This window comes from Cnephaeus nilssonii, assembly GCF_951640355.1.
Source record: "Cnephaeus nilssonii genome assembly, chromosome: 20".
Lineage (NCBI taxonomy): Eukaryota > Metazoa > Chordata > Mammalia > Chiroptera > Vespertilionidae > Cnephaeus > Cnephaeus nilssonii.
In genome coordinates, this window is record NC_137091.1 from 13,305,645 (window position 1) to 13,323,868 (window position 18,224).

General features: G+C 49.3%; 1 protein-coding gene across 1 annotated transcript in view; it reads right to left on the minus strand.

The window, feature by feature from the left end:
* Positions 1-15,951, minus strand: part of CDH3 (cadherin 3) — a 41,773-nt gene extending 25,822 nt beyond the window's left edge. Inside the window, exons 1-2 of the mRNA XM_079800538.1 lie at positions 15,680-15,951; positions 15,345-15,459 (exon numbers count right to left, since the gene is read on the minus strand). Coding sequence (XP_079656664.1) covers positions 15,345-15,459; positions 15,680-15,739 — 175 coding nt within the window. The 5' untranslated portion in view covers positions 15,740-15,951. The remainder of the gene's footprint in view (positions 1-15,344; positions 15,460-15,679) is intronic.
* Positions 15,952-18,224: the final 2,273 nt, after the last annotated feature.

Consider the following 18,224-nt stretch of genomic DNA (forward strand, 5'->3'; position numbering starts at 1 on the left):
TTTCCTCTCTCTCTAAAAAGCCAAAGATTTTTTTAAAAACAAAAGCAGCCCTAACCATTTGGCTCAGTGGATAGAACGTCGACCTGTGGACTGAAGGGTCCCAGGTTCAATTCTGATCAAGGGCATGTACCTTGGTTGCGAGCACATACCCAGTAGGAATGTGCAGGAGGCAGCTGATCGATGTTACTCTCTCATCGATGTTTCTAACTCTCTATCCCTCTCCCTTCCTCTTTGTAAAAATAAATAAATAACATATATATTTTTTTAAAAAGTGTTTGATACACTTAAAAAGTGACTTTTCTGAACATAAATGTGTTTGCAATTCCATTTTTGTATGCATTGCATGATTTAATAGTTTGAAAAATAAAAACAAACAGAAATTACTGATAACTGCCACCCCCAGGTAGAAAATTTTCTTCTAAAAAACATACAAAACCAAGATTTTAATGTAAAATATTTTTCTTTAATTGTATTTTATATCTTGATTAATGAAACATGGAAACAGTGATTTTCAGTTTGGGTCGCCTGAGAAACCTATTTTCTTTTATATCAGAGAGGAAGGGAGAGGGAGCAAGAGAGAGAGAAATAATGAGAATCATTGACTGACTTGCCTCCTGCACACTCCCTCCTGGGAATCGAGCCCACAATCCGGGCATGTGCCCTGGACCGGAATCGAACCCGGGATCCTTTAGTCCCCGGGCCGATGCTCCATCCACTGAGCAAAACCAGCTAGGGCTGAGGAACCTATTTTCGTTTGCTTTTGGATTTAAGTCCATTTCCTAAATAGATACCAACGTGCAAAACCTTTTTGGTAATTAAAAGTTGTCTGTTATTTACAAAAAACTAAATACAACCAGCCATCTCTCTGGGGACAAATGTCCTTCGCGTGATCAACCTTGGCCAGTTTCCCTACTGACCTTTGGCGTTCTGACTGGAAGGGAAAAGGGTCTGAAAGTGTTGTGGCAAAGGGCAGCTTGTGAGGGATGAGGGAGAGACTGTCCAAGAAGTCTCCACCTCGCTTGGTTTAGGGGCATCTCTAGCTCATGAAGTCAGCACTTGTCCTTGCAGCGATCACTACCCTCTGTTAGGGTTTGGGATAAGAAGGTGCAGGGGGAAATTATGTGAAATTGCCTTGAAAAAAGATTCTGCCGATTTCCCAAGTAAGACTATATTTATAAAAGGTTCACTTATTAAGAAACACAGGTGAAAAGAACAAGTGTTGTGGAATACTTGGGAAACAGCGCTGCTATATATTAGGGGTGGGGGAGTGCACACTGGCACAACCTTTCTGAAAATTAAGCCTCAAACAAGCCCTCTGACCCAGGAATTGTGGCAGAAATCATCCCGGATGTCACAAAACCGGAACTGCAAGGATGTTCATGACTGTTGCTTGAACAGTGTATTTAAAAAAAAATTTTTTTTTTAAACTTCAATAACTTAACTTTCAACAGAATCCTTAATTATGTGTGCGACAAGTTGTTCAAATGTCTAACCTATAGCCTTAAATGTCATAAAAGAAGACCTACCACTCTGCTGAAGGCAGGGTTGGGGACAGGTCACAAAACAGCCATGTTATAGTTTACACCAGGCACCTGGCTATTATGAAGTATGACTATGTTTATCTTATAAAAGAGAAAGGCAGATGCATAGATTAGATAGATTACATATGGCCCCGAGCGTTGGCACCGGGAAGGCAGACGAGCTCTCCCCAGAACCACCCATCTTCCTGACAAAAAAAAACAAAACACTAACAACAAAACAAGGTGGCGATAGGTGAGCAGGGCAGGGCCGGAGGGAAGAGGCCTGTGGTGCAACACTGCAAGGCACGCCGACAGCCCAGGGGCTCGAGGCCATTAGATTGGCCGTGAGCCACGGGGAGATACATCGCTCAGGCAGCTCCACCTGCCCGCCAGTGCCCTCCTAGAAGCCAGGTTCTTCCTCCCAAAAGCCAAGAGCAGAGTAAGCCGACCCACCACCATGGACGTGTAAGTGATAATTCGTCACCACAAAATCACCATCTTCCGGACGCCAAAGGAGACCAGCTCTGTGCTGCAGCTGCAGCGCTCGGTGGATGGGATTCCCCCGGGGTCGCCAGCACAGTGGTGGCTTTGCAGAAATGACCAGCTGCGGGGCCACACTGGCAGGTGGCCCCCATCTATGCTCTCCTCACCCTGCCACCGGATCTTCCTGCAGACAGAGCAGGCAGGGCAGTTGAGGCCCTCGGCTTGGAGCCCTTCTCGGACCCAGCGAAGTAGGAGGGGCAGCTGGACTGCCAGGGAAGGGGGCTGGAGAGGGTGCACAATGGGATGCAGGTCCACTCCCTCCGAGCAGACACCCTCCATAGACACCCCCAGTGAAGTCTTGGTTAGGCAAATGGACCTGAAAGATCTATTGAAAGTGTTCGCTTAAAAACGCAAAGGTCCTCTATGGGTGGTGACCTCCATTTTGCTTATTTTCCATAGCACCAGTAAACATTGGATTTGCAATCAAAATGAGATGCGATTCCTGCCCCCCTCCAGCCCCCCACTTGAAAAGCTTTTTGGTAGCCAGTTAAGGAGAAAGCAATTCTTTCCAGGGGATTCAGTTTTGCCTCTTTGGAAAGAGCTTCCCTCCTTACCGGTGGAAGCTGTGTCCTCCCTGAAAGTCCCTAGAGAAACCCAAGCTGGGCTACACGCCACAGCACGCGGAGAGCTTGACGCACCCACAGACTCAAAGCTGCGCATGAGGTGTGCTCTTCGGCTCGCTGATTTCTACCTTCAAGGACCAAATCAGAATAGAGATCCTAGTGCTCAACCTGGGACATCTGGGATAGCAATTAAGGGTCTGTTGGGTAAAACTGCAGCACATGGCTGGCCCTGCAGCCTTGAGCAAGTCACTTCATATTTAAGCTGTGTAACAGTAAGCACTCCACAAATATAAGCCCTTATTCATTTCCAGTCTCTAAAATGGGAACACACACACACACACACACACACACACACACACACACAGGCTCTGATGAGGGTCAAACAGGATGTGTTGTGCTTTTAAAGGCACAATTAACACTGTCCAGTGTGGCTCAGTTGGTTGGGTGTCATCCTGTGGACTAAAAGATTGCCGGTTCAATGCCTGGTCAGGGCACATGCCTGGGTTGTGGGTTTGATCTCTGGTAGGGGGTGTGCAGGAGGCAACCAATCAATGCCTGGCTCTCACATTGATGTTTCTCTCACTTTAAATAAATAAATAAATAAATAAATAAATAAATAAATAAATAAATAGTATTTAAAACCAGGGATAGTAATTTAAAAAGCAAAAAACAAACAACACCCAAAAGGGAAAGTGAAGGTCACCCAGAATCCTGATTTAAGCAGAAAGTTAAGAAAAAACAGATCAACTGCCATAGAGGCAAGCACTGGAAATTAAATTCAAAATGCCATGCTTCTTTCATGCATACCTTACTAGTTTCTATGCATACCTTACTAGTTTCTTTTTTTCTTTTAGACCCTCTGTCAAAGAGGTACATTAAGTCCAGCCACTGTGGCTCAGTGGTTGAGCATTGACCCATGAACCAGGAGGTCAAGGTTCGAGTCCCAGTCAGGGCACATGCCTGGGGTCCCCAGTAGGGGGCATGCCAGAGGCAGCTGATCAATGATCCTCTCTCATCATTGATGTTTCTATCTCTCCTTCTCCCTTCCTCTCTCTGAAATCAATAAAAATATATATTTTTTAAAAATAAACAAAGTAAAAAAGGATCTTTTGGCACGCTCTCCCTCTGGGGAGCACACCCACACCATTCCCTTCCCCCTCCTCTTCCCTCACAGGCACACACCTCCTAAAGCTAAGGGACCCCATGAGACTTGCAACCAGAGACGCAATGGGCACTGGCAGCTCAGGCTAGTCCCCAAACCTGTCTCCAAGGCCCCCTTTTCTCTGACTTCCCAGTGAGCCAACGCAGCCCAGCCTAGACTCTCCTGTTGCTTCTTCTATGCTAAGTCCTTCCTTGTTTCACTGTCCTGAGTGTGTTTTTGCTGTGGCCAATAAATGCTTGCTTGCTTTGCTGCAAAAAAAAAAAAAAAGGGGGGGGGAGGGGAGTCCTTTTAAAAATGTAACAGATGATACATTTGAGAAAATAAAATCAATTCCGTTTGAAACTTACCAATGATGTGCCATTGTTCTTAGAATAAAAACCATTATCTTTAATGTGCTCAATCCTTATCTCTGCTCTCTAACTATATTAGTTCTCTTCTAATATTCTTCATAGTCCCCTTACCACAGGCCCTTTGCACATTCCATTTCCTCTGTCTAGAACAGTTTCTCCCTGTATTCCCACTCCAATTTTACCCAGTTAACTTCTAACATCCTTCAGATTCAAATTCAAAAGTTACTTTCTCAGGAAAACTCCCTCAACCCTCCCAAAGTAGATCAGTTTCCCATTTTAAAAACTCTTCTAGCTCTATATAACTTTCTTCCATAGAATTCCTTACAATTTATCAGTTTACTTGTTATTAGCTAAATGCTTATCTCCCCTACTAGTTTCTATAATGCGCAAAGGCGAAGATTGTGTTAGAATTTGCTTATCACTGTATCCCAACACTTAGCACAATACCTGACACACAGTAGGTATTCAATAATTGTTGAATGAACCATGAAAGTCCTTTGATCTGGCAATTTTGCTTCCAAGAAAGCATTCTAAGGAAATATGCATACAGATTTGTCCAATTGTAGTAAAATATACATATATATATATATATAAAAAAAACCAAAACAGGGAATATGCTAATTAGCCGGGCATCACAACTGCTCAGGAGGAGCTGCCCACGCAGATGGGCGGGAGGGGACTGCGTCCCGCCCCAGCGGCAGCGGGGAGGCTGGGGCTGGGGGCGGGCCAGAGCAGAGACACAACACACAGGAGTGACTACCCCCACCCCAGCTGACACAATGCGGGGGCCGGTGCTATGCCAGTCAGGTGCGGGTCCCAGCCCCCTGCAGGGCGCCTCCTCGCGATTGGGCCTCTAGTACTATTATAAACACCACTAACACCTAACATTTATTTACTACATGCGTTTTGGTTTTTGTTATTTTTACTACATGCGTTTTCATACACTAACTCGTTTTTGTTGTTGTTAATCCTCCTCACCTGAGGAGTTTTTCCATTGATTTTTAGAGAGAGTGGAAGGGATGGACAGAGGGAGGGAGGGGACAGAGGGAAGGAGGAAAGAGCAAGAGAAGAGAAACATCGATGTGAGGAAAGACATATCAATTGGTTGCCTCCTGCATGCACCCTGACCAAGGCTGGGGATCGAACCTGCAACCCAGGTATGTGCCCTTAACGGGGAATCCAACCCACGACCCTTCCATGTGCGGGCTGAGGTTCTATTATGCCACACCAGCCAAGGCAACACTAACTCATTTGATCCTCACTACAGTGTTATAAGATCCCCACTATTATCCCTATTTTACAGATGAGAAAACAGGCAACTTACCCAAGTTTCCACCGCTAGCAAGGGGACAAACACATTAACTCAGGCGCTGTAGCCCTGAACTCCAGCTCAGGCCTCTCGGCATTAGGATAGTTATATTTTGTGCAAATTTCAGTGATAGAAATTTGAAACAGTGCCATAATTATTAAGTCTCACTTTGTATGCAAAGCTTAAAGAAATACAAATCTCCAAAATTAAGAAAAAGTGTAAAAAGTCTCATAATTTCAAAACTGGAGGGACTAGTGAATTGTAAGCATCCCCCTAGCTTCCTCATCCCACACACATACACTTCACATATGTTCATATGAGAATGTAGGTCTTGAATCATGGATTTTTGAAGTTTTTAAGAATGCGTATTTTACATCAATGCAACCACCCTGTATAAGACTGTGTATTGCAGTAATATTTGTGTTAAAAAACACACACACCCATAAGCCCCTCTGCCGGGGGGGGGGGGGGGGGAGGAGGGAAAAGTAAGACCAGAAAAGAGTATCCTCTTTAAAAATGGAAGTCAACTTTTATTCAGCACAATGCTTGCCAACTAGATTTTGGAATCTGAAGAAAACTTGTGAAAAAAAATGCATTTTTGCTTTGACCGAACGTCACATTCTCGAACTCTCAACACTTAAAGGAAAATAATACAAGTGCTAATAAATTTGTTACACAATTAAATTTTTTACTTTTGGTGATTTCAAATACTTTTTGAAAGTCAGATAATTAAGACATACAACAATGGTTAGTGTGAAAACTATGATTTTAAAGTGGTACAGTAACCTTATTAAGCTTACAGCAAAGCTCGTCTTGAAGGTTATTATTCAAACGTAAAGGCTTAATTTATCTGGATGGGGTTAAGATGAACAATTCATTCACTCCTTTCTACAGCAGTCTTTCCTAATAAGGTGATTCCTGATAGTTAAAGAGTTCTGAAAGTCTAAACACTTCACAATTTTTATGGTAACTCCTCCCCACTCCACATCTGTCAAAGATAAAAATAGGGGTCAGCTATATAAATCACCATATGTCTACCACGTAGAAGACCACGGAGCTGTTAATGGTCAAGACAGATGTGTATTTAGCACTCTGGAAAGAAGCCTGATTCAGTAAGTTAGGAAAGTTGCAGAGTAATATCTTTATGCATAATACAGTCCAATTCTTGTTTTAAGAATTTTGGTGTGCATCCATACATTTTTTTGTAATGAAAAAGGTCTACGAGGATTCACATTAAACCGTTAATTGTGCTTATCCTTAGGGAGTAGAACTGAGGAAGAGAAGAACTTTCACATGTTTATTTCTGATTTGCTTCTATTGAGAGGCAGTGACATTTAGTGGTTAAAGCTCAGGCTGCTTAGATTTGCATCCAAGATCTGCTATTCACTAGCTGTGTGGTCTTGGGCAAGTTACCTAACTTCTCTGGTCTTGGTTTTCTCATCTGTAACAAGAGGGTAATGGCGGTATCTACTTCAAGGGATGTCATGGTGATTAAACAAGCTAACACATAAAATGCTAAGAGCAATACCTGTCACATAGTAAGTGCTAATATATTTGAGTGAAAACCATGGTTTTTACAGTGAACATATACTTACGTATTAACGTAAAATCCCAACCACCCAACCCTACATAAACAATATAAAATAGTATACAAGGAAGGGAGTATGATGAAAATAAAAAGCTCCCTAAGCAATTTTAACACTCAGTCAAGCTTGCAAATTACTGACTCTTGGAGGCCAAAGGCAGGGGCAAACCAGTTAACAATGTGGTTGAGTCCCAGTTGGGGAATGCAGGAGAATTCTGGAAGCGGAAAAAGACAAGAAAATAACAGGTCTTGAAGCCCTGGTGGGAAGCCCCAGCCGAAGCCGACTCCACAAGGAGAGGGCAGGGTGTGGGGCTTGGAGTCTTGTTCTGACTTGTGTGCGGGGAGCCCACAAGTAGCTGTCTTTTCTCTCTGCCTGAAGCTACAACAAGATAGGGCTCGTTGTGAAAAGGCAGCCAGCCTAAGCAAGACACCCAGGATGGGAGCTGAGCGCTCCAGCCCTCTCACTGACCAACCAGCAGTCCACCTGCCTCCTCGTGGCTGCAGGGCCGGGGGCATTTCCCACACAGGACGTTAGAACCTAAAGGCTGATTCTTGGGTGTGTGCCTTGACCGAGGACTGAACCTTGGCGTATCGGGACCACACTCTGACCAACCGAGCTACCCAGCCAGGGCCACATGCACCCTAGTACACAATTCATTGCAGGGGAGCAGACTTCCTACAGGTAATGTGAGACCCAGAGGTCGGAACCCCTGGGCAAGATCAATTTACTTCTAGTCTTCAATTCAAGTTTAAGGTTTCTTAGTAAGAGAGATGTCGTTTCGAACTAATCTTATGCACTCTTAGTAGTAAACAAGCAGAAGTGGGGTTACTGAGATTGAGGGGGAAGAGGAAAGCCTGGGATGGTGCTGCCTCAGAGTTCGGGGGAGACCAGATCTCTCCTCCCTAGGGTTCTGTGCAGCCTAGAGATACCACTTGCGGGGGTAGCAGCCTCAGCCATTCCACCTCCTGGCTGTGAGCCGTCCCCTCAAAAGTCAGACGGTGAGAGAGTGAGTTGTGAGTTCAAAGATGGGATAAAGGGAGAAAGCAAGGTGTGCATTTAGCTTTCTTTGCACAGGTTCACTGAGCAAGCAGCAGGACCCCAGCACCCTGCCGTTCAGCGGGACCATGGCCACTGCAGCTGAGGGGATTCTGCTAGCTTGAGGGGTTTGCAGCCCACTGATGTTCTAGTAACCCAGAAGGGCGAGGGTACCCAGATTTGGCAGGAGGAGTAGGGGGAGGGTCGAGTACATCAAGCTCCTCCACTCAGAGCAAGGTGGGGGAGGGTCTTGGTGCTGGGACGGGGGTGGCGGGGGGGGGGGGGTGGGGGCGGAGAGGCAGAAGATGAACACCAGAAGCAGATTCTCCGCTGAGAATGTCAGTGAGAGGCTATCGGGCCTGGGTCCTGAGCCCTCCCTACCCGCCTTACATCCTAAAAGGAAGGCCAGGGATCCTAGATAGAAATGCCCCCTCCCCCCCAATTCCAGCTCCTGGTGATTAACAGAGGCCTGTGGAGGGGACAGGAATTCAAAGCTCTTGGGTCAGAAGTTAACTATTTCCAATCTTCCTCCGGTTTGTCTGGGGCCAGAGACTCACACCCTCTTTCCCTCTCTCACCCCGACTCCCCAATGGTTAGTACCTCACGCTTAGAGTCCAACCTGGGTTCAAACCCTAACTCCACAATTTACTACCTGGGCGACCTTGGATAAGCTACAAAATTAAAAGCCTAGGTTTCCTATCCAGTTAAATGGAGCCAATTCCACCCTGCTCACAGGGCTTTTAGGAGGATTAAAGGGGCTTATTACATAAAGTACACAGTGTAGTTTCTGGAACTCAGTTAGCTCTTGGCAAATGGTACTTAGGTTGTGTTTTTGTTTCAAAGTCCTTCCTCATCAGCCCGGCTGCCTCGGTTGGCAATGCCCAGTAACTAAATGAAATGAGGGGGAAAATTCAACTGAGACTGACAACATCCTTGCCCTCGGGTCTGGGAAAAGCGGGGTTGAGAAGGGATGCTGGCGGTGGGGCCGTGTCTTGGCTCAAGAGGAGACTTCAGAGACTCTGGCCTCCATGGCGGCACAACTGGGACTTCAGCCCCCTGTCCTGCCTTTCCAGAACACCTTACTACGTCTGTTCTGAGGGGATACTAATTCCAAGCTGGACTGGACCCTGCCTACTTCTCCCTTTGCCTATCCCCACCTTACACTCCATGGACCAGCCATATGCTGTTCCCCTGCCAGGAACACTCCGTTACCTCTCATGCCCCAACTCTCTTGCATTAAGTCTTCCTCAGCCTCCAGCTTTATACCACTTCCTCCAGGTTCCCCCAAGAACATGTCAGCAGCTGTTCCTATGTGACTCTAAATTTTTCCTCTCCCACTTCCCACTCGGTCATATCCTAGCTAATAAAAGAGTAATATGCAAATTGACCATTACTCCAACACACAAGATGACCATCACAAGAGGGCCAGCAGGGGAGGGCAACTGGGAGGGACCAGGCCTGCAGGGGAGGGCAGTTAGGGGTGACCAGGCCTGCAGGGGAGGGCAGTTAGGGGCAATCAGGCTGGCAGGGGAGTAGTTAGGCATCAATCAGGCTGGCAGGGGAGTGGTTAGGGGGTGATCAGGCTGGCAGGGGAGTGGTTAGGGGGTGATCAGGCTGGCAGGCAGAAGTGGTTAGGGGCAATCAGGAAGGCAGGCAGGCGAGCAGTTGGGAGCCAGCAGTCCTGGATTGTAAGAGGAATGTCCGACTGCCCTTTAGGCCTGATTCCAGTAGGATCAGGCCTAAATGGGCAGTCGGATATCCCTCGAGGGGTCCTAGATTGGAGAGGGTGCAGGCTGGGCTGAAGGATAATCCCCCGCCCCCCCTCGTGCATGAATTTCATGTACCGGGCCTCTAGTATGTATATAAATAATACACACACACACACACACACACACACACACACTCATGTAAATAACTTAATTTGTCTGTCTCCCTCCACTAACAGACATGTAGTTCATGAAGCCTGAGTTTTTTTCATGTTTTGTTCACTAATGTATCCCCAGCACCTAAAAACAGTACCTGGAACTTAGTAGGTACTCAATAAATATTTGCTGAACAAAGGATTCACTATTAACATCGCCTGGGTGACTGCCCTGGCCAGTGAGCTCACTGGTTAGAGTTGGCCTAAACACCACGGGTTCAATTCCGGTCAAGGGCATGTACCTTGGTTGGGTGTGGAAGGCAACCAATCCATCTCTCTCTCACACATTGATGTTTCTTTCCCACTTCCACTCTCTCTCTAAAAAAAAAAAAAAAAATCAATGGAAAAATATCCTTGTGTGTGGATTAACAACAAAGTAAATAAAATTGTCTGGTGACTGATCTGCTTCCTCCTCTAATCAGAGGAGCCCACTGAGGTTAAGGAGCTGGGGGTCTTGCTCACTTATGAACATTGAGCACCGTGGGTGTTCAGACATTTGTTGGCTGAATGACCACTCAACTTGGCTTCCGATCTCAGATACTTCATGGCCTCTGAATTGAGGGAGGAGCTGGACCTCACCACCTTTGTCATACGAGGAGTCTGCTGCCCACCCACTCACTGGCCAGGATAACAATCTTCACCCAGGAAAAAGACCTCACCTAAGAAATTCAGGGTCCTTTTGAGATTTCCTTTCTACTTTGGGGGAAAATACAAGCATTAGCTTAAGGGCAAAAAAAGATAAAGATTTCTCCCCCAAGATAAAGGAAGCTACCAAGTACACAATAATGACTTGTCTCTTAGCATAAGGCCAGATAAGAAGCAAGACAGGATGGGTCTGGTAAGGAGACTGTTGGGGGAGGGCAGGTGGCTGAATCCAGAAGAGACCCAGCTACTCCAAGACAGAGAAAAGCTGACTTCTCAGGACACGGTCACAGTACTGTGAGTCTCAGTTAACCCAGCAATTATGTTCCCAGGTATGTACCTAATAGATACTGTTTATAGTTTCACCAAAAGTCCTGAACAATAGTGTTCACAGTAACACCAGTTATTATAGCCACACACAAAAAAGGGGGGAAATGGGGGGCTCCTCAATCGCTGGTCAACAGAACTTCGGATAGTCACATAATGACTACTATAGGATCACCTTTGTCATACGAGGAGTCTGCTGCTCAAATACTCAATTCCCAAATGCTAGATTGAGTATTTCAGCCACATGAGAATCAACTACAGCCACATCCAGAACTATACAAGAATCTCACATGTGCAGTCAAGAAGCCAGATCCAAGAGGATTTTCTCTCTGGTTCTTCTACATGAAGTCCAAATACAGGCAAATTAAATTATCTTATTAGAATCAGGATAGTGGCTTTCTTGGGAGGAAGGTAGAGACTGGAAAGAAAGGAGTATGTGAGGTGCTTGTAATGCTGTTTCCTGAGCTGGGGGCTAGGTACATGGGTGTCTTCAGTGAAGTTCATCAAGCACTTTCCTCCACATGCTATTCTTCAATAACAGTGGTTCTCTGAATAGAGACATTGCAGTCTCAGAACCAAAGGTGCAACTGACTTGGGCAGGGGAAGCCCTTCTCTCCCTCCTTCTCCGAATGCTTTGCAGAGCTAGTTTCTAGCCCTAGAAACTCATTGCTCATCATAAGCCATGCCTTTCTCACACAGCAGAGTTGTGGGCGCCCTGCACTGGGTAACCTAGGAACAGTGCCTTGTGAGGAGGTGGAAAGGGAGCCTAGAGATTTGAGACCTGCTCCCCAGGCACAAGCTAACAGCGATGTACAACAGGCTTTGGTAACCAACCCTACTCTGCTGCTGAGCCAGCTCGAAGCCTCAATTCCCAAATACTCATTCATCAGAGGCAGATTTATCAGGCACTGCGGAATCCCTCTGGGTTTGAATCCTGGCCTTACTGCTGACTGCCCCCGTGACCTCATGTCAAGCTCCTTATCCCCATCCTACACTAAGGGGAAAATACAGTCACCTGCTTTGCAAGGCAGTCAGTCACAAGCACAAAAATAACTAATCTATAATAATAAAAGCGTAATATGCTAATTAGACCGGATGAAGCCAGGGTTGCAAGGGAAGCCAGGGTCCCGGGTGCCAGAGGGAAGCCGGTGCCAGCAGCCGGGGGAAGGAGGAAGGCCTATTCTTGCACGAATTTCGTGCATCGGACCTCTAGTTTTAGACTGCAAGCTCCCCGAAGGCAGGGACTTCGTTTTGTTCACTGCTATATGGCTGCAGTTCTAGAACAGGGTCTGATACATGCAGATGCTAAATACGTTTACTGAAAAAATAAAATGTAACTAGAGGCCAAATAATCATCAAGTAGAGGGCACAGCCCAGAATGGGGGCTCCGAAACAAAAGGCAATTTTTACACAAGTTGAAATAAGCAAAACCATCTTGAAGTTAACTCATGTCCAGTCAGATTTATTACTGAGCTTTGAAATTACCCAAACGCTGACTGAGGGGGAGCTGAACCTGCTGAGGGACCACATGAAGTACTGAACTTCTTGTACTGTAAGCTACCTCTCAATTGTTCACCATTAAGAATGTATAGACCGCTCTAGGTCACTCACTTTTAACCACTGCACCAATATGCAAGTCCCTCCTCCCACCTCTCCTTTGTCTTTGCTTGCAGACCACACTTGAAGGAAAGCAGACCCCACACTGTGGGGCTGGGGTAGGAGAACATTCCTGCTCTATCTCCATTTCATCCACCTCCCACTTTCTGGCAGTAAAAAAATGCCAGGGGACTTGGGAGTCAGAAACTGCCATTCAAGTCCCAGCTGGTTACTGCAGTGATGATGTTAGTGAAGCCGTAACTACTCAGGTTTCACCTGTAAAATGGGCAGACCCTTCATAAGAGTGTCATGATTCATGCAAATACCCACTGGGCATCCTACTTAATAGGTCCTGGGCATAAACCTACAGGTAAAAGTCATGTCTGTGATGCTCAAGGAAGCCTGCGAGCTATTTAACTAAGCAAATTAAATTCATTAAGCTGTTCCTCCATTTCTCCACCTTTTAAAACCTCCAGAAGGGCTGGGTTTACGGCCTTCTGAAGCCCCAACTCAGCTTGGGAGCTGAAGTAGTTTAATATTTACCTTACCAGCTTCAAGAGAACAGTCAGGAGGATTAAGCAAGCTCAGGGTTGTGGAAATGCTTTGAAGAGGAAAGTGCACATACAAACAAGGTATTAATTATATCAGATAATTTCTTTGAGCTCAACTTCATAGACACCTGTGATATTCATAACCCAGGGGAGAACAGGGGCAGTTGTTCCATGGAAACTGTTGTCTGCTTGGCCAGACGTGAGTGTGTGTATGTCCCCTCAGGATAACGCTTTCAACTGGGCTGGGTCCATCCTGTGTACTGAGGGTGGGGAGCTGGGGTAGAGGTAGGGAGGTAGACAGATGTCAGCAGCTGACGACTAAGGGAAGAAATACCAATATTTTTTGCTGGGGCATCCTAATTTATGGGACCAATTGGGCCCAGAAACTTACTTTTTACTTTAAATAAGGTGGCAGCCTATCTCACGGGAAGACTAGGCATGTTGCAGGGAGGCACAAAGTTAGCCGAGCACAGGAACCCACCCTTTGTTTAATATCCCAGGTGTGCTCCTGGCATGAACCCACCCTTTTCACAATCCTAAACCACACATCCGAGAAAGCGGAATTTTCTCAAAAGGTTTAAAAAGCCTGATGTCACCAGGAAACACTCACCAAGCAGACCGTGAAATCGAAAACCAGATCACCGCTTCCCCCCAACAACCTCAAGCTTAGTGAAGTGACGGCTAATCTGATATTTCTTGCTTCGGTAAGAAAGATAAGGCAGACAGCATTCAAAGCCACAGCTTGCTCTCCCAGAACCTAGTCAAAGAACTTGACAATGAGGGGCAGGGGTACAGATCTGGCAGCACTCGGGTTAGCAATAAGGCTTCCTCGGGGAGCTGAACTGGATTTGGGGCCCTGCCCAAGTGAACGTTTTTACAGGTTGCCTGAGCTGCAGTTTGTTAGCTAGTCAGTAATAAACTCATGCACAAGAATTTAAAGTTTATGAGGCATGGCCTCTTAATACCTCTCCTCTGCTCCCTACAGCCAGGAGTTTAAGGAGCCTGGCCTAGCCTGAGTGTTAATTGTTTTTGTCGATCTGCAGTTATTTTGGAAAAGAGGGTGGGGGAAAGGCTTCCACAGGCTCAAGGCCTCCAATCCTCTTTTGCAGAAACAAAAGAGAGCCATTCTGTCCCGGAAGCACGGGCACCTCCACGTTAAAGCTGTGGGGTGAGGGGGATGCTGATGGGGGCTGAGAAAAATGCTAGGTGGCAGCGTTTAATTGTTTTGAAAACCAAGTAAACTATAGATCCCCTCCCAGGAAAAATGCATACAGCAATTCTTAAAACAAGTTTACAGGTTATCAGTCCTCCGGAACCCCACTCAAGAATCCTGAGTTACACCTCTGTTTAAGAACTTGGGTTTGGTCCAGCGGAGAAGCCACCCCCCCCCCCTCCTCCTCGGGGAGGTAAGGAGACCCCCCTTGAGCCTGCAGCTGCCTGGGTCTCAGAACCCACTGGTTCTCCGCCACCAAAGTGATCCCCACCCCCACTCTCAAGTTTTTGAACTAAAGGGGGTAAACAAGTAATGGGGAGGTCAAAAATGTGCTTTGATCTCCCACCCACCGCCCCCTCAGCTCAAGACTTTCAAGCTTGGGACCCCCCCTCCCCCCCACTCCCCAAGTGCCCTAACATTCCAGTCCCAAGGCACGGGAGGTGCGGAGTGTCCCCGTGGCGCGATGGCCCGAGCCCAGGTGTGCCAGCCCGTTTCCAGGCAGGCAGCAGGGGCGCAGACCCGCCGGGAAGGGCAGGGTTAAGAGCGCATTCCAGCTGCCGGGGAAGAAGGGGGGCGGGGGAGGGGAGCGCGAAGAAGAGAAACAGACCCGGTCTGTCTGTCGGAGACACAAAGCACGGTACACAAAGGGGCCCGAGAGGGGCGCAGGGGGCCGCCCCGGGCACGGTTCATCCCCACACCTGCGCGGGGGCCCGGGGGAAGAATGCGGACGGCACATTCCTCCGCGGAGGCCAGCGGGGGAGCCTCCCCCAGACCCGCTGGGTGAGGAGCTCAGCCGCCCGGGTAGCAGCCGGAGTGGGGCAAGGAGGACCTGGACCTCAGAGGGCGCGACGCCCTCCGGTCTTCCCCGTCAACTGCCCACCCACACCCCGGCCCCCAAGACGCTCTCTGCGCCTCCCCCGTACCCGAGGCGGCGGGACACCCCTCGCGCGGGCCACACCAGAGCGGACCACGTGCGGTTCCCATCCGCCCAGTAGATGCACGGGGCGGGCGCCTGGAGGATCTTACCTCTCCCCGGAGCCTGGCCCGGCTCCAGCTCCGCTCCTCCCGCCTCCAAGGTCACTTCAGCACCCCCGGAGTCCGCCCGGCACGGCTCGGAGGCCGCGCACGGCAGCCAGCAAACCTAAGCCAAGGGAAGAGCGGGGAAAGAGGAAGGTCGGGTCACGGGCGTGCCCGGCCCTGCACACCCATCTCCGGATTACTAACGGGGCTTCGGGGCTTCCCAGGACGCCGTGGCCTCCAGGAGACCGGCCACCCCGACGCCCTCCCCGACGCCACCGCATGCGGACCCCGCCCGCCCTCCGGGGAGCATCCGGCAGGGCAAGGGCGAGGCAATAGGGTACCTGAAGTAGGAGGAAGAGGTGGAAGAGGAGGGTCGCGAGAGACCCCCTAGGGAGCCCCATTGCTGGAGAGAGAGCGGTGAAGACGCTGCCCCGACAGCGTGCAGCCGCTGCGCTAAGCTCTCCGCGCCGCTTTGAGCTCCGGAGCTCCCGGGAACCAGCGGAAGGAGGCCAGGTGAGAGCCGGTGCGCGCTGATTGGTCCGGCGCCGCGAGGTCCCGCCTCCCTCGCAGGTGGGGCGGCGGCTGGCGCGGTCCTAGCACCTTCGAAGCCCCTCGAGACCCCTCCTCCGGCGTTCTCTCGGCTTTTCTGGAGCTGCTCCCGGCAGGGACTCGGCTGTCTCACAGGTTCTGGGTTCGAGGGGAAAAAAGCAGAACAAAAAAATTCCACCCCACTCTTCAACCTCCGCGGCAAGCAAAGAAAAATGTTTCTGGGTCTTGCGGCTATCGCTGAAAAAAGCGGAGAGGCCTTCGAACCTGACCCGAAACAGGGGCGCCCCATTCGTGCCCCCTCCCCCACAGGGCGCTGTGACCCAAAGCTTTGATGGAGGCGGGCGTGTCCGCCCCACGCCCGGCTACAGCCGCGTCTGCCCCTGCTTCTAACCCCACCTCCCACGCCAGCCCACTCGGAGGGTTTAAAACGCAGTGAGTGGCCCTCGAGGAACCGCGTTACAAAATCTGCAGAAAACCCATTGCACAGCAGAACCAACGGAGCCTGGGAGGGGTGTTCCCAGCGCTCGGAAGTCACGGCGGCGTCAAAGGGCACAAGGTTATTAGCCTCATAGTCTCCAGCAACACCCTCCACTCCCATAAAACATAACACTTTCTCAACTTAAATAAAGGCATTTTAAAAAATGCGGCTCTTTTTATTGGTCTTTAATACTGAATATAACCTGAGCAAAAACTGCTTGCTGCCTAAAGCAGCCTTCCAGCGAGCCTTCCTTGAGCACGGCTCTGGGAGACGTGCGCGGACCTGAAGTGCTTTTCTCTCCTCGGCTCCCAGTGGGCCCCGGACACAGAAACTGTCCCGAGGATCGCTGCGCCCCACACGCCCTCTGCCCACCCTCTGGTTCCCTGAAGTCTCTCCTTCCCCCCGCCCCCCTCCTCTCCAGCTCAGATTTAGGGGTTTGAGGAGGAGAGTGAAGTCTCTAATTGTAGATTCTTTGCCCTCCCCCCCCCCCCCGAGAGCTGAGGTGGGGGTCTCCTAGTCCTTCCCACCATCAGGCCTGCGGCAGGCTAAAAGGAGGACGGATTGCGTTGCGACCCCGGCAGTCCTTTCTCTACCTGAGCCTTGGCTCTGGGGCGCGCCGCCCGCCTTTCCACACGCGTTTGCACCGCTTACTAGCGCTGTGGCCTCGAGCAAGTGAGCAACAGTTCTGAGCAACAGTTCTGCAGACGTCAGATGGGGCTGTCACATCTGCCACCCACAGCACTAGGAGATGAAGTGAACTAATGCATACCGACGAGGATTAAATGTGCACGTTTCCAACGCTAAACTCAGTACCTGGCACAGAGCAAGTGCCCAAATGTTTCCTGGTATTGCTTCAGGATCCGACTCATGTGTCCTCCGCCTCCCGAGCCCTTTCTCTCCTCTGCAGCAGCCCTTACATCCCCCCAACTAAGAGAATGAGAAACGCTGTGATCCTTCCATTTCACGGCTCACGGTTCAGCGAGCAATTGGCCTCCGATGTCGCCGGAGCGCTGTGTTACCGGCCAGTGGTCCCTCGGGTGGGGTTGGGGACGAGGGGTAGATAAAGCTCCATATAAACTGGAGGCTCGCTGAACTCTGCGCCTCCCTCGCCTCGCTCTCCCGCAGGGGTCGCTTTCCGGGCGGGGGGAGAGGTAGGTACCCGCGCGGGAGGTGGCGGGGGGAGGGGGGGACCACTGGGCGGGGCAGGTCCCAGAATGTACCCTCGGGCCCCGCCTACCCTCGCCTCGCAGGTTCCCCTTCCCCAGCCAGGAGCCAGATGAAGCCATTAGGCGGGCAGTTAAACACAAACGAGCCCGGGGATACAGGTCCTAATTAAGTAAACACCCGGCTGGAGGGTTGTTGGGCGCACTCATTTCCGCCTCCTTCTCGGGCGCTCAGCATTCCGGGCGGAGGCGGGAGAGGAGAAATTGAGAGTCAGCTCTTCCGCCTGCAGCTTGGACCACACTGCGGTCTTCGTAGCTCCCTTGTCGGTCGTTCGTTCGTTCATTCATTCATTCATTCATTAAACAATTGCTTGCTTTGTGCCAATCACTAGAGATACGATAGTGAACTAAACAGACAAACAACCCTGCACCCTTGGACCTTCCATCCAAGAGTGTGGGGCATCGAGGAAAATAATTATGTAAATATATATTATGTTAGATAACATGCGCTGTGTAGAAGAATAAGAACAGAATGGGGCCCTAACCGGTTTGGCTCAGTGGATAGAGCGTCGGCCTGCGGACTGAAGGGTCCCAGGCTCGATTCCGGTCAAGGGCATGTACCTTTGTTGCGGGCCCCTCCTCAGTAGGGGGTGTGCAAGAGGCAGCTGATCGATGTTTCTCTCTCATTGATGTTTC